This window comes from Mucor mucedo (assembly GCF_025094135.1).
Source record: "Mucor mucedo strain NRRL 3635 chromosome Unknown EV154scaffold_53, whole genome shotgun sequence".
In the NCBI taxonomy this organism is placed as follows: Eukaryota; Fungi; Mucoromycota; class Mucoromycetes; order Mucorales; family Mucoraceae; genus Mucor; species Mucor mucedo.
The window spans coordinates 45,838-59,914 of record NW_026252337.1 but is presented as its reverse complement, the minus strand read 5'-3'; the positions used below and the strand labels follow the sequence as shown (position 1 = coordinate 59,914).

General features: G+C 37.5%; 4 protein-coding genes across 4 annotated transcripts; all 4 read right to left on the bottom strand.

The window, feature by feature from the left end:
• Position 1: 1 nt before the first annotated feature.
• On the bottom strand, positions 2–2,195 carry EV154DRAFT_510896 (glutamate decarboxylase). The gene is made up of 11 exons (XM_051601752.1): positions 2,138–2,195; positions 1,984–2,080; positions 1,903–1,918; positions 1,821–1,836; positions 1,725–1,759; positions 1,532–1,669; positions 1,128–1,478; positions 965–1,065; positions 478–907; positions 219–421; positions 2–158 (listed from the first exon to the last, which is right to left on the bottom strand). Exons 1-11 carry the CDS (start codon positions 2,166–2,168, stop codon positions 32–34), a joined length of 1,545 nt encoding a protein of 514 aa, XP_051457001.1. The 5' UTR covers positions 2,169–2,195; the 3' UTR covers positions 2–31.
• Positions 2,196–5,325: 3,130 nt separating this feature from the next.
• On the bottom strand, positions 5,326–7,192 carry EV154DRAFT_564178 (P-loop containing nucleoside triphosphate hydrolase protein; the record flags this gene model as incomplete). The annotated part of the gene is made up of 6 exons (XM_051605827.1): positions 5,326–5,879; positions 5,918–6,195; positions 6,253–6,570; positions 6,635–6,682; positions 6,739–6,924; positions 6,987–7,192. 6 exons carry the CDS (start codon positions 7,190–7,192, stop codon positions 5,326–5,328), a joined length of 1,590 nt encoding a protein of 529 aa, XP_051457000.1.
• A 1,643-nt stretch (positions 7,193–8,835) lies between these two features.
• On the bottom strand, positions 8,836–10,914 carry EV154DRAFT_510887 (uncharacterized protein). Its single transcript, XM_051601751.1, has 3 exons — positions 9,888–10,914; positions 9,427–9,825; positions 8,836–9,361 (listed from the first exon to the last, which is right to left on the bottom strand). Exons 1-3 carry the CDS (start codon positions 10,780–10,782, stop codon positions 8,949–8,951), a joined length of 1,707 nt encoding a protein of 568 aa, XP_051456999.1. The 5' UTR covers positions 10,783–10,914; the 3' UTR covers positions 8,836–8,948.
• Positions 10,915–11,121: 207 nt separating this feature from the next.
• EV154DRAFT_246546 (transitional endoplasmic reticulum ATPase) lies at positions 11,122–14,062 on the bottom strand. The gene is made up of 5 exons (XM_051594584.1): positions 13,973–14,062; positions 13,641–13,912; positions 13,317–13,582; positions 12,847–13,266; positions 11,122–12,783 (listed from the first exon to the last, which is right to left on the bottom strand). Exons 1-5 carry the CDS (start codon positions 13,999–14,001, stop codon positions 11,287–11,289), a joined length of 2,484 nt encoding a protein of 827 aa, XP_051456998.1. The 5' UTR covers positions 14,002–14,062; the 3' UTR covers positions 11,122–11,286.
• Positions 14,063–14,077: the final 15 nt, after the last annotated feature.

The window sequence follows — 14,077 nt, the reverse complement described above, 5'->3', positions numbered from 1 at the left end:
ATGGTTTTATTACATAATAAAATTCTACTTTTTAACAGATTCCTTGGCCAGCCTTTTGAGTGTTTTCGCTATTAATTTCTTCTTCGTCATCATCCTTGAACATAAACTTGCTTGGGTTGTCATGAATAGCACTATGACGATGAGCTGCGCGGAACTCACTGTTTAAATATAATGATGAGTATTTTTGATCATATCACCTGAGGCTATCGTTCTCTTACCGTTTCTTTGCTACTGCTAATTCGTCAATGGCGTCTAATGCGTGAAGAGCGGAGATAATATCTCTCACCAAAATTTCACAACGTGATCTAGAGAAATCTTCACGGACAACCACACGTAACATTTTGATATGTTCGACGTTAGGTGCCATGGTATAAGCAGGTACAATCCATCCACGTTCACGCAACTTGGAAGAAATATCAAACTAAAATATCTTTGTAAGAATACAAAAAGTATCAAGCAAAGAATAGACCAACTTACCTCATTGTAATGATGCTCGTCCTTCAATCTGAAAGCAACCAAAGGTAAACCACGACCACCGCTTTCACTCATAATAACAAAACGTCCAGTAGCTGTTAATCGTTCGGCTAAATGATCAGCAGTTGCAGTCAAATTTGTCATGATTTTACGGAAACCAGTTTGACCCAAACGAATCAAGACGTAATATTGAGCAATGACGTGAGCCGCACCTTTACTGAAGTTGAGTGTAAAGGAAGCTTGATCACTTCCAAGATAATTAATGTTGAAAATCAAGGACTTGGGTAAATATTCGGCACTTCTCCAAATAGCCCAGCCAATACCCGCATAAGTTAAGCCATATTTGTGGCCAGAAACGTTAATGGAAACAACACGGCTAAGACGGAAATCCCATTCTAAGTCGGGGACAACAAATGGAGCCACAAAACCACCACTAATTACAAAAAAAAAGATGTTAAGTTTGGCTCGTACTCAAATAAGATAATTTTACCTTGCAGCATCGACGTGAATACCGACATCCCAACCATTAGCTTCGTTCTTCTCTTCCAAAAGTGTGTTCAAAGTTTTACAATCCTCATAATGACCTGTATACTAATAAACAAGCATGGTAAATATGCTATTTAATCACATGAAGACTAATAGTTAATCCTTACAGTTGAACCTAAAATAGCACAGACACCAATAGTGTTCTCATCGACAAGATCAACAGCTTTGTGAGGGTCCATGTAAAGCATTTCTTCAGTACATTCAACTTCACGACCTTCAAGTTCGAGGTAGCGAACAGCCTTATGCCAAGCAACTTGACAGTTAGCGCCCATAACCAAGTTGGGATTATCGGTAGACAAGCCCTTCTCTCTTCTGGCGTTTTGCCAACGGCGTTTCATGGCCAAAGTGGCAAGAATAATGGCTTCAGATGAACCAACGGTAGAGCAACCTAAAGACTCCTGTTCAGCACTATCCATAGGTGCATTGTAGAGACGAGCAATCATATTGATACAACGATTCTAATAACATATGGTTAGCGGAAAAGCTGCAACGCGGGAAATTAGCTACTTACACAAAGTTCGACACTTTGAGGATATTCTTCATAATCGATGAAATTCTTTGAAAGATTTTCAGCCATTAACTTTTCAGCCTCATCTTCCATATAAGTGGTAACAAAAGTAGCAAGATTAAGAGCTGGGTTTCCGTCAAGCTAGTAATAAAATACATTAGGTATCCTTCGACACTGTTTTCTCTTATCTACTTACGGCCAAATCATCCTTAATAAGTCTATAAGCGACATCTACAATAGGAAATAAGGTCAGTAAAATATCAGCTGATGAGTCTTTTTTGTTAAGCTTTACTGGAAGGCATCTCCTCCTATGTAGCACAAAAGGGAAAAAGTTTAATGATTTATGCACTGATGGATTCTGTTATAAACTTTACCTGTGGCATTTCAAATCTTTTATATAAAAGAAACTGTTGTTGAGTAAAATGGATAATAACGTCACGAAAGAAAAGGCTTACCTTGGGATGTCTTCAGAAGCCCAGCGAGTACCATAAACTGTGGTTCCTACTGAATCATGATGTAATTCGCCGTTTTCATTAGCTTTGCTTAAACGATCTATTGTCAAATGTTTTAGTCAAGTAGTTAAATAATATACATAAACTGTATATATACCGTCTGAGATAGCGCTGGAAAGGAAGACCATTTTGTTTAATTATGTTTTTTAAAAAGTTGAAAAAAAATATTGAAAGGAAACGGTAGAAGCTGGGAAGTTGAGGTCTTTTATATTGAATTGATAATGTTACGGGTTTGTGACAGGTACTCTCATCGGATTTGTTTGTGTAAAGGTACGTCCAAGAACAAGGTACGTAATACTTTCTTTTACCAACTCCGTTTCTTCGATGAAAAACAATGACGGCTCGTTTAGTATGACCATTAGCTTTAACTAATGCTATTAGTTTTAATTTTTATCAATATCATATCAGTAAAATCATTGCGTCATATTCATAAATAAAGTGCGCTACGCCATTTAGGTTGAAATTGACTAAAAAGGGATATTTACTTTAGATTTGGTGTGCCGCGAAAATATCTTGGCTGGTGGGGAGTTAAATTGGGGTGATCTCTTTTTCTCTGACAACCCCTCATCGGCACGTTCAAATAAGTTTGTTATAGTTCAAGTGCGTATTCGGGACACATCATCCATATTGGCTGATCTGGAAAAGTTAAATTGCGCTTTTATTCCCATGTTTTACCATGTTATCTATGTTTTATCCAAATCCAGCCCACGTCCTTCATATTTGTTATCGCGCCACACATACCAATGAAACGTTTCAATATGGTCGTTATCTTATCCAATCTCAAAGTATTTTTAGTCCGGTTCCTCTGACCTTTTCACACGGACCATACTTTCAGTAACTGCCAGCACCTGAAAAATTTCCCATATTTTGCGTTTAAAAAAGCCCCGATCTTAAAGTTCAAACTTTCTAGATATCGTCTCAGCACCTAAAAAATGGCTAGGCCTGTGTAAATTTTAGACAGTTTTATTTATTTGAAGAATTTTATGTCTCGAGCGTTGCTATTATGTGTGAGATCATTTGATCATCATTGCACGATTTATGACATTGTTTGCGTTAAAAAGATGATTTTGTGGCCCATAAAAAAAAAGACGGGTGTTATGTTATATCATTTTGTCGAGAACAGTTACACACGTAAACTTTGTGGCCCGGAGCGAGTGGGCGGATAGATTAAACTTGAGCATTTACCCAGGCGAAGAGTCTTCGCGAAGAAATGACTGACATCCTGGTAATTATGCTCCAAAAGCAATAAGCCAATTGCCTATGAGCATTGGCTCCCTTCACAAACAAACTGTAACAGTTCACAGGGATATCTGTTCAGGCAATTTTTCTGACTTTTATCAAAATGCTTTTTTTTAAGACGTCAAAAACAAAACCGTTTTTCTTCCACTTTTATTATAAAACCAACTATGCCCTTGACAGACATTACTAACAACACTCCTAAGCGTCGCATACAACTCGATGATTACACATGTGGCTTGATTATTGGACGATTTCAAGCTGATCAAGTATGCCACTATCAACGGGTTTGGTTCTTACTCCCCAGCCTATGTACCAAAGTTGACGTCTCTACACATTTAAAGAAGACTCGCTTGGGTAAAAGACACAGTGATTTGGACACCAGAACAGTGGGAAAACGTTATTTGGTCGGATGAGTCGAATTTTAACGTCCCAAGGCAGTGATGGAAGGGTCCGAGTGATCAGAAAAGAGAGAGAAAGGTATCATCCAGACCTTGTTAAGAAAACTGTAAAATTTGGGAACGGTTTGAGGATGATTTGGGGATGTATTTAGGCTTGGGGATTAGGACCTCTTGGTTGTCATGGAAGACATCATAAATTAAGAGGCCTATATCGAATGTTTGTCTAATCACTTCCTTCTCTGACTCGAAAATGTAACTGCAGAAACATTCAGGAACTTTATTTTCGGAGAAGATGGCGCTTCCTATCACATTGGCAGCTATGTAAGCTGGTACAAGGCAAGATGTGGTATAGACTGGTTTGATTTTTGGCCAATCGGGCATGTCTGGGCTTACTTGGAGAGACGCATAGAGGGTTGTATATATCAGATAAAAAATATCAATCAGTTGGAAGCAGCTCTCCGCGATGAGTGGTATGATATAACCAAGACTTTTTTTTTTATGAAATTGGTCAGAAGTATGAAGTCCCTGTTTAAGGCTGTGATCGAAGCCAAAGGTGGCAACACAAGTATATATATATATTTTTTTAAAAAAAAAACATTACTTATTAAAGTACACATATTAAACTTGCAATGTTCAAATTTTGATAATATTACGATGACCATCATTTTTCAAAAAATCTTCGGATCGGAAAAAATTTAAGAATCCTTTTTTTTTTTTATTGTATACTCTAAGACACGCAATAGATGTGTGCCAAATGGTCCCTGGAACTTTAGCACTGTCGCTAGCACCCTCTCACGTGAGCTTCGGTGGTTTTGGGATCAAGATCGTCCCAAGTTTGACTCACCTCCTAAGGTCCCGGAGATTGTACCAACACGATGCTTGCTGAAACCTATTTTGTGGCGTTGTTTCTGGTCTCTTAATATGACAAGTAAGGCTTTCACACCTTGGTGGCGGTTACTACAAGACTGTATTGGATATCGCTCCAAGCTTCATAGATGGTCACCCCTGAAGTTTACTAGTGCTACCTGCCCTATCTGCCTGGTTTCTTCCTCAGAAGATCTTTTTCACTTTGTGGTAGGATGTTTTGATAAATGGCAATTTTGGTGCAACGTCATTTCACTTCTTGAAATAGGTGACGACTTTCAGAACGAATACGACGTCTGGTCTGGCAAGGTCTCTCTTTGTTCGGTTAAATCCAAACGTTTAAAACCTGATATTCTGGTTCTATTAGGCTCAGCTTTTAGTACACTTTGGAAATACCATTGGCATTGCGTTATGGAAGATGGCTTGTGGAGCTCTCACGCGGCTATTAACATGTTCCAACAAGACCATTCTGTTTTGATTGCTTTGACCTTGGCAAAGACAACGGTTCCAAAGATTAGTTTAGTCACGCCTTTGGGCTAATATATAATTGTACATAATTTAATAAACTTACAGTTCCTACAAAAAAAAAAAAAAAAAAAAAAAAAAAAAACAGAGACACGCAATAAACTATTTAATCTCGCAAACGCGCTTGAATAAAATAAATAAAAAAAAAAAAAAAGGAAAATACGAAAAAAAAAAAAATTAAAATAACGGTGACTGATTCGACACCATGGTATAATTAAGAAAAGCGTTTATGTCCACTCTCTTTTTAGTGTTTACTGCTTTAGGGCGATGATTTGTTGTTCTTAATAGTTGACATAAATGTTTCGTTTGTAGCCAATAATACATTTATCAATTCTTGATTCTTTTGGTGTAGTGATTCCTTCTCTTGCATTAAACTTTGCTCTTTTAATTTGCGTTCTTCTATCTCTTCCTTGTGAGACATCTCCATTTTGCTTATCTTTTCTTGGAACTCTGCTTCTGCACTATCTTTCTCATCTCGTGTTCTTTTAGCAGCTTCTTTGAACCTTTTTGTGTCTAACTTTGACTCTTCCAACACGTCTTTCAGCTTTTCCTTTTCAATCTTTTCGGCGGCTAATGCTTCTTTTACTGACTGAAGTTCGGCTTTTGATATATCATAGGCCTTTTTGGTGAGGTATATACCTTGTTTTTCATAGTTGATTTGTAATTGTTGATCCAATTGTTCCAATTGATTAACAAGAGTCGCCACATGTGTCACTTGACTTATTTCACTATGGGCCTGAGGTAAATTACATATACCGTTCGCATGACTGGCGTAATCCAATGTACTTCTTATTTCATCATATGTTTGGTGGTCTGGCGATACAGTCGCAATAATGTATGTTTTTGTTTACCACCGAGAGATTCTTTTAACAATCTGGTTAATTTGCTTTCTCTGTAAGGTACATGAGGTGTGTTTTCGACTAATGAATTGATGACTCGACCAAGCGTCAATAGACTTCTATTGATATTTGCAGCTTCTCTTGCTCTAAGATGTTCAGAGCCCGAATTTTTTCCATTCTCGGATCCAGCTAAATCCACCAAATTTAATTTTCCAATTCTAAAAATCACATCTCCGTTAACTGATACTTCGCGCATATGCACTGTGATTGTAAAAATACTATGGGATCGGCTGTATGTACACTTTTGTCAGTACATATGCGTGTCAAAAAAATTTATCCTGACTTACCTCGATTTATCATTTATATTTGTCGCAGCAGTCATTCTCTTTTTCACGCCATGTTTCATCATATCAATGCCTCTTTCTACAGAAGTGATTTCATGCTCTCTAAGGTTTTGAACTTTCACACCAGTGCCATCTTCATAAATATTATAAACTTTCTGGTCATCGGAGAAAGCCAAAAGATCCCTGATCTCTTCGTTGTACAGCTCAAGCATGGATACTGTTACATGGCATGCAGGGTCTTTTTTCTTAAGCTCTAAAAATAATTCCTTGATAACACGAGGAATAATTCCCTCTTGCTTTTCGGTACCTTCCATAGTGAACCTGTCAACAATAAAAAAAAATGATTAATAAAACCGCATTAAAATAAAGGTAAGCTTAAATTTACGTTTTGCCTGTGCCGGTTTGGCCATACGCAAATATAGTACAGCTGTAACTATAGGAATAATTCGGTTAGACTCAATTAACGCATATTCAAGTATTAATAGATACCCTTTAAAGACTTCCTTTAAGACAGGACTACCAATCTTATCGTAGACTTCTTCTTGTGTGCTATGTTGATCGAAGATTTGATCAAAGCAATAGACAGCATTATTTGCTTTTAAAAGAACTTTCGCGGGGTCATTGACTACCGATTCAAGGATCTGTGACTTCGAGGAAGGTGCAACATCGCTTGCTCTATATAAATCGCATTAGCCAGGGCGACGTGTATCAATGTTCAACTCAAAAAGGATACTCACCTACAACGGAGCATCACTTTAATCTTTGTACCAATTTCAGTGTTCTTTGGAGCTTTTTTAACTCTTGTGCTTAACTCATTGTTGGTCTGATTTTTCTTTGTTTTTGATCCGACGTCGGTTTTCTTGATCACACGGCTGGTCTTTGTGAGAGGTGCTTTATTAGAAGCGGTTTTATTCTTGTTAATGGTTGTCTTTATGGGAGCCATTTGTACAGTTACAGAAAAGAAACGAGGACTACCTGAAATCTGGGAGGTGCAGTATTAGAAACGAAAACGCAGTCACGGCATCCCTTCCCCCCATTGTGGTATCTTAATTTTTAGCGCTCGAAACGAAGTATGTCTGAATTGATTACAACCTTTCTTACTTGAAATATTAATTATTTTGTAGTCAAGCTTGGTGCAATTTGTTTTTATTTCCAATGACGTAGAGGTTATTACGATCAACTTTAGAACAGCAGCCATTCGTATTTTCTCCATTTTGTTTTGTTATTTGTTTAACACCCATTTTATGGCTTTCATGCGTTACAAAAAGCAACAGGGATCAATATTTAATCAATAGAATGATGCTGTAAACACACCTCCTGTTTGATGTTTACCTTAGAGAAACAGACCTTCTTAAATATCTATCGAAAATGATACTTCAAAAAGTAACAAGATAGAAAAATTGCATGATGATGTTTGTTGGAGATCTTGAAGAGGGTATTTATACAGGATCACGAATCAAGAGTTTCTGAAATATGGAGGAAAATGGAAGCCAAAATTCATAGTAGGTATGGCTCAGTATGCGTAACGAAGGAGCGCAACACTTCCCAAACCTGCATGTTTTTCTATAACAAGCTACTTCACCCAAGTTAAACAATAACAAAAAAAGATGGCTCATGGTTTTTAAAGAATGCTAACGGATTGTTTTATTGCGTAAATCCTTTTTGCCCTTTTTCGTTGCAAGCAAGATCGAAGCAGGCCTGAGATCGACCCAGTGCTTTAGCAATTGGTGTTTCCGGCCTGTCTACATTGATTTTTGGAGAGCCTCTTCCACAATTGAATCACAAGCTCAGCGGATAAAATGCTGACAAATTCGAAACAAATGCTGCCAATTTTTTTGAACACGAAACAAGGTCAAGCCCATGTATGTTGTGCATAATACTTTTGGTATATTTGCTTTCCTTTTTGAGAACAATTCTCGATTTGAATCTAGCACTTAATATACATTTACAGTATACACATCCTCTTGACCAAAATTATAAATTATTAGATTCCATAGAATCATTCGCGTACTTTATTTTAAATGTCTTTCATGTATACCTCACGCGAGAATTTGCATATCATTTGGCATATCAGGTAAGACATTAAGAAATATTGACCTCTTGATGTCAGTATTCGATCATATATCGCGACTACATGCGCCTTGGGTATCCTTCAGGAAAGTAGGGTGTCCCTAAAATACCCGTTTTAATACGTGTTGGTACACGTTGGTACATCTGCAACCATGTTTTTTATGTCTTTTCAGTAGCCGTAGTAAGCTGTAACTATTAAAACTTTCTGATCTGTACTCTCATGCTTTGTGAATAAAAATTAAACTTGACAAGTAGTGATCAAACTAAATATATTGCATTGTCTTTAGGCGCTCATGGAGACTTCTCAAAATTTAGTTTGTTTGTCTCCTTGGTTGGTCTTTGAAACAATATCTGGTTTCAAATTTTTATATGGTTTGACTCTAAATAGCGCAAAGAGGTACAAAAATTATAAACATGTTATGAGGTAAGTAAAAAAAACACTCTTTAGGTTAGACCCTCTGACACTGATAGAACCAAATGCCAATCAAAGAAACAAATAAACAAGACGCAAATAGGTGTCACCAAAGTCATGTTACATCTCAGTAGTGTTACGTAAATCGTTTATCTAATTTTAGGGCCATTCATTTAAAATTCGTAACAGTCTCTTTTTTATTTTATTTTATGAAGCTTTAATCAATATTTAGTTGGGCCGAATAAAACTTTGGCTTTGACGAATAACCTTCATCTAAATTAACTGATATGCTTTTACGATGTTCATGTATACTAATTGGCGATGACGGAGGGGTGGATTCATGGCTAATTCTCTGAGAAACGTTACTAAGATTTACAGTAGATATTTTTTGGATTGATTGAGGCTTTGATGCTGCTACATCAGATACTAATTTGCACCAAATTTCCATTTCTTCAGAATTAACTGCACGAAATACATATGACTTATCACGTTGTAATACAGACCCTGAGCGTTGTATTTCGAAAGTGTTGTTATCATCATCTTTTAGCTGAGACACCATGGCTTTAGGTAAGTATAGTGATTGCTCGGGGGAAACCTTGTCGTTCAGCTTAAATTGATGGAGGAATCCAGCTAATATATAAACAAAGTGTAAATTTTTGATTGATGACATACAAAAAAAAGTGCGCTATACGTACATGTGGTAAGGATCACAAATTTTGCTGAATACTTATTCAATACACCGGATCTACGTTCCAATTGGCCTTTGTAAACAGTCATAACAAGTGGGTCATTTTTACACTTGTAATTTATATGGAGGTGATGTTTAAGCGGCTGCTGCTCATTGACAAGATCCTTCTTATTCATTGCAACAAACTCCCCCCAATTATTAGTTATGACTTGGTTTAAAGAATATTGTATGGAATTAATTTGGTCTTGATTCAATGCTCCTGGTTTACTAAAGCAGACCTGCAGAGTGCTTTCCACCGATTTTAGTAAGCGACTTTCAAAGTCTTGCATGGCTTGCTGTATTGGTATCATTAATTTTGTAAGTCTATTTTCTTCGTCTACTTCCTTCTTCAATTGCCTTAATAAATCTATTTTCATATGTCATCAGTTACTAAAATAAAATTCACATCACAAAGAAAACTGACTTTACATAAATTGACTAGCCAAGGATCATTTATCACCTGAGATCCCTTTTCAATTGTGCGACGTGCTTCTTTGCAAGTTTTGCTTAGCTGTGAAATTAAACTGGCTGTAATTTCCGCGCGTTTTAAGAACTCATCTGTTGCCAGGTCTTGTCTACTTTTTAAACCTTTGATATTGGTCTGACATTCCTTTTTAAAATTTTCAAGTATGGGTAGATGCTCAGCTTGTAGTTGCCGTCCAAATTTATGTTCTTGTGATGCCAAGTCCGCTGTGAAACCATGCATAGTGGCGTGAATACCACTTACAGTTTTTGCGCTATTGCCTTTGAGGTTAGAAAATTTATCATTTTCTAAAATTGCCTTGTATGATCTTTCTGATTGCGAACTGACTTTTGCCATTTCATTAATCCATGAATATAACAAGAGAACAAATTTATTCCAAGATTCATATCGTTTGATAATAATGTCAGCTCTATTTAGGGTATTGTATTTTGTCGATATTACGGTGGGGTTTTCATAATGCTGTTCTAGATGCCGGGGAACTTTGGGTAAAGGACTACTGCTTCTAATTGCTTGATAATGGTCATTTGCAGATACAGTGGCTTTAAGCTTGGGCATATCATGACTGGAGCGAGCTGTAAGCAATGGACTGGGTGTAGGAGAAGTAGGTAATTTAGGCGAATACAAATCTGGTTTTGTAGCAGAACTTGAGCTACCTTGAGATAAACCATACAATGGCGTTGGTCTTTTTGCTTGTTTGGTATCACCACTGCTGCGTCTATCATCCTGTTCCATATCTTTTTTTTCGGCAATTATTATATTCAGTAATTCGTTAGGGGTTGTCATGTCAAAGTGTTCAATAAACCTACTTTTTGGTTTAGTAGGTATTTCTTTTGCAGACATAAATCGAAGAGAAAAAGAGAAAAGAAGGAATGTTTCAGACAATTAGTCTAAAATACGATTATTACGTATCACAGTATGAAATGTATTTATAAATGTTCAGCCTCTTCTTTTGCATCAGTTTGAGTTCTAGACATTTTTGTCTATGTTGCTCTGTGTTATTTTAGAATATTCTAAATACTATTATGCACTAAACATTTTGAAGTGTATTGAGTTTTCACATTTGGACTTTTTTTTCATTTCAGGAACAAGAAAACAACGGATAAATTGATACCTTTAATCGTGTAACGAGCCATTATTATACTCCAGAACAACGTTACTTCTTAAATTGTTACAGGATAATTGTGTAAATGCAGCCATTTACGGAAATTAGTGTATTTAAATTGGTTTATTATTATTTAATATATTTAACAATCCATCAATGAAAGAAAGCAACGGATTTGAACGATTAAGGAAAATGATTTGAGAGTTTGGCACGTAATAAAGATGAAAATGGTAGGAAAGATTTTATGCATACAAGTCATCATCACCTCCTTCTTGACCGAAACCACTCTCGCCACTAACACCGTCCATGGCTTGTGCACTGTTAGTAGCACTTGAGCTTTCAGGGAATTTAAAAGAGCCAAATCCACGTTGTTGTTGAAGATTTTGAGCAAAGACTTCATAACGACGAATATCACCATCACTAACAGAGCGACGAGCAAAACGCATAGCTTCCTCAAAGTGAACACGAGTAATCTCCGCCAAAGGCTCACTTTCGTCATCCTCATCCATACCAACATCCTCACCAGCCTCTTCTTTTACCTTACGTGCTCTTTCCTTAGCAATATCTTTCTCGATATCCTCACGAATAGCAAGCTTAGCAGCACGTTGACAGATTTCACCGAGATCCGCACCAGAGAAACCTTGTGTGTGTTTGGCAAGGAGACTCAAATCAACATCGCTGGCGATAGGAGATTTACGTAATTGTGCCTCCAAAATAGATAAACGTGAAGTTTCATCAGGGAGAGGAATATAAATAAGTTGATCAAGACGACCAGGACGCAACAAAGCAGGATCAATTTGATCAGGTCTATTGGTAGCACCAATAACAAATACGTTTTTCTTTGCATTCATACCATCCATTTCAGTCAAAATTTGATTGAGAACACGGTCGCCAGCTCCACCAGCGTCGCCACCTCCACCTCCACCTCTAGCCTTTGCAATTGAATCTAACTCATCAAAGAACATAACACAGGGAGCAGCAGCTCTAGCCTTGTCAAATACATCTCGAACGTTAGCCTCAGATTCACCGAACCACATGGTCAAAAGTTCAGGACCCTTAATCGAAATGAAATTGGCTTGACATTCATTAGCAATGGCCTTAGCCAATAATGTTTTACCGGTACCAGGAGGACCATAGAACAAGACACCCTTGGAGGGACTCATACCAAACTTTAAGAACTTCTCAGGATGTTCAACAGGATATTGAACAGTCTCTTGTAATTCTTGCTTGACATTTTCGAGACCACCAATATCGTTCCACTTGACAGTAGGAACTTCAACAACTGTTTCACGAAGAGCAGAGGGGTTTGAAGCGCCAAGAGCATAACGGAAATTCTCCATGGTAACAGCTAAGGAATCCAACACTTCTGTATCAATTGTATCTTCTTCCAAATCAATAAGATCCATCTTTTCACGGATTTGTTGCATAGCGGCTTCAGAACAGAGAGAAGCTACATCAGCACCGACATAACCATGGGTTTCAGAAGCGATTTGTTCTAAATCAACGTCGTCATCTAATTTCATGTTCTTTGTGTGGATACGAAGAACTTCAAGACGACCAGTTGGATCAGGGATACCGATATCAACCTCACGATCGAAACGACCGAAACGACGAAGGGCAGGATCAATAGAGTTGGGTCTGTTGGTAGCAGCAATAACAACTACATTAGCACGGGCCTTCATACCATCCATTAAAGTAAGTAATTGAGAAACGACACGACGTTCGACTTCGCCATTAGTCTATATAATCGATATGTTAACTATTTATCCTTATAAAAAGAAGGCGAGTATATTTATAGTTACCTTCTCACGTTTAGGTGCAATAGCATCGATTTCGTCGATGAAAATAATGGCAGGGGCGTTCTTCTCAGCTTCCTCGAATGCTTTACGGAGGTTACTTTCAGATTCACCAGCCATTTTTGACATGATCTCCGGACCGTTGATTAAAAAGAAGAAAGCACCAGTTTCGTTGGCAACAGCTCTGGCAATCAAAGTCTTACCAGTACCAGGAGGACCGAACATGAGAATACCACGAGGAGGCTTAATACCAATGGACTTGAATAATTGAGGATGACGAAGAGGTAATTCGACTAATTCACGAATTTGTGCCATTTGCTTACGACAACCACCAATATCATCATAACCAACTTCACTTAAGCTTTGTTCCTCATCTTCACGCTTGATTGGGTCACCTTCGCAATGAATAACAGTATCTTGTGCGACCTTTAATTAATGTTATTACAATATTTCTATAATCAACTTCAATCACTTACAATACAATATGGCTCAGGATCTGTCTCGACAACCTTAAATTCAACAGCTCTCATACCACCACGAACAAGGAAAGTGTCTCCCTTACGAACGGGTCTATATGCTTCCAAGAAATAGGGTTTTAAGAATGTTTCGAAGAGGTTACCTGTTAAACCTTCGACAGTGTCATCGATGGGTAAGACATGGATACGTTGACCATATTTGATATCAGGACAAGGATGAAGAGTAAGAACATCACCGAGTCTTACACGGAGATTGTTACGAACAACTATATTGTGTTTTTAACAAATGACATACTTAAATTTAAACCTTCTATGATTGCCTACCCTTATTAATCTTTGCTTTGTTATCATCCATTTCATCGTCAGCCAAAACAATAAGGACGGTGTCTCTTCTCTTCTTTCCCTTGACGATAACGGTATCACCTCTGAAAAGTTGAAGTCTCTCCATTGTGGCAGTGGAAAGGGTGATTACAGAGTTGTCGTCGTTTGTAGCATCGTCGACTGTTAACTTGTTGGGTGCAGACTTACGACGTAAAATTGCGGTGGCAGGGTCGTGGCTAGGATCGACTTCGGCATCCACGGAACCAGAGTTGGCCCTAATTTATGAAGGAGGTATAAATAACGTGTGAAATCTACTTTTAAAAACAAAAGCTTACATGAGCTTGTTTTTGTTATCACTTGTCATATTGTTTAACAAAAAGAATAAGAGTTTCTCAAAAATGTGGGAGGTTCTTTTATCACGACACGTAATCTGAAAATAA

Excerpts from the sequence above, each read along its gene's own strand:
- EV154DRAFT_510896 (XM_051601752.1), bottom strand. The coding sequence starts at position 2,168 with ATGGTCTTCCTTTCCAGCGCTATCTCAGACG. Across the intron at positions 1,066-1,127 it reads GTGCTATTTTAGGTTCAACT|TATACAGGTCATTATGAGGA; the intron begins GTAAGGATTAAC and ends CTTGTTTATTAG. Across the intron at positions 422-477 it reads ACGAGCATCATTACAATGAG|TTTGATATTTCTTCCAAGTT; the intron begins GTAAGTTGGTCT and ends AAGATATTTTAG.
- EV154DRAFT_510887 (XM_051601751.1), bottom strand. The coding sequence starts at position 10,782 with ATGTCTGCAAAAGAAATACCTACTAAACCAAAAAGTAGGTTTATTGAA. Across the intron at positions 9,826-9,887 it reads TCCTTGGCTAGTCAATTTAT|ATTTATTAAGGCAATTGAAG; the intron begins GTAAAGTCAGTT and ends ATATGAAAATAG. Across the intron at positions 9,362-9,426 it reads ATTTGTGATCCTTACCACAT|CTGGATTCCTCCATCAATTT; the intron begins GTACGTATAGCG and ends TTTATATATTAG.
- EV154DRAFT_246546 (XM_051594584.1), bottom strand. The coding sequence starts at position 14,001 with ATGACAAGTGATAACAAAAACAAGCTCAT. Across the intron at positions 13,583-13,640 it reads CAAAGCAAAGATTAATAAGG|TTGTTCGTAACAATCTCCGT; the intron begins GTAGGCAATCAT and ends AACACAATATAG. Across the intron at positions 12,784-12,846 it reads TTGCACCTAAACGTGAGAAG|ACTAATGGCGAAGTCGAACG; the intron begins GTAACTATAAAT and ends TCGATTATATAG.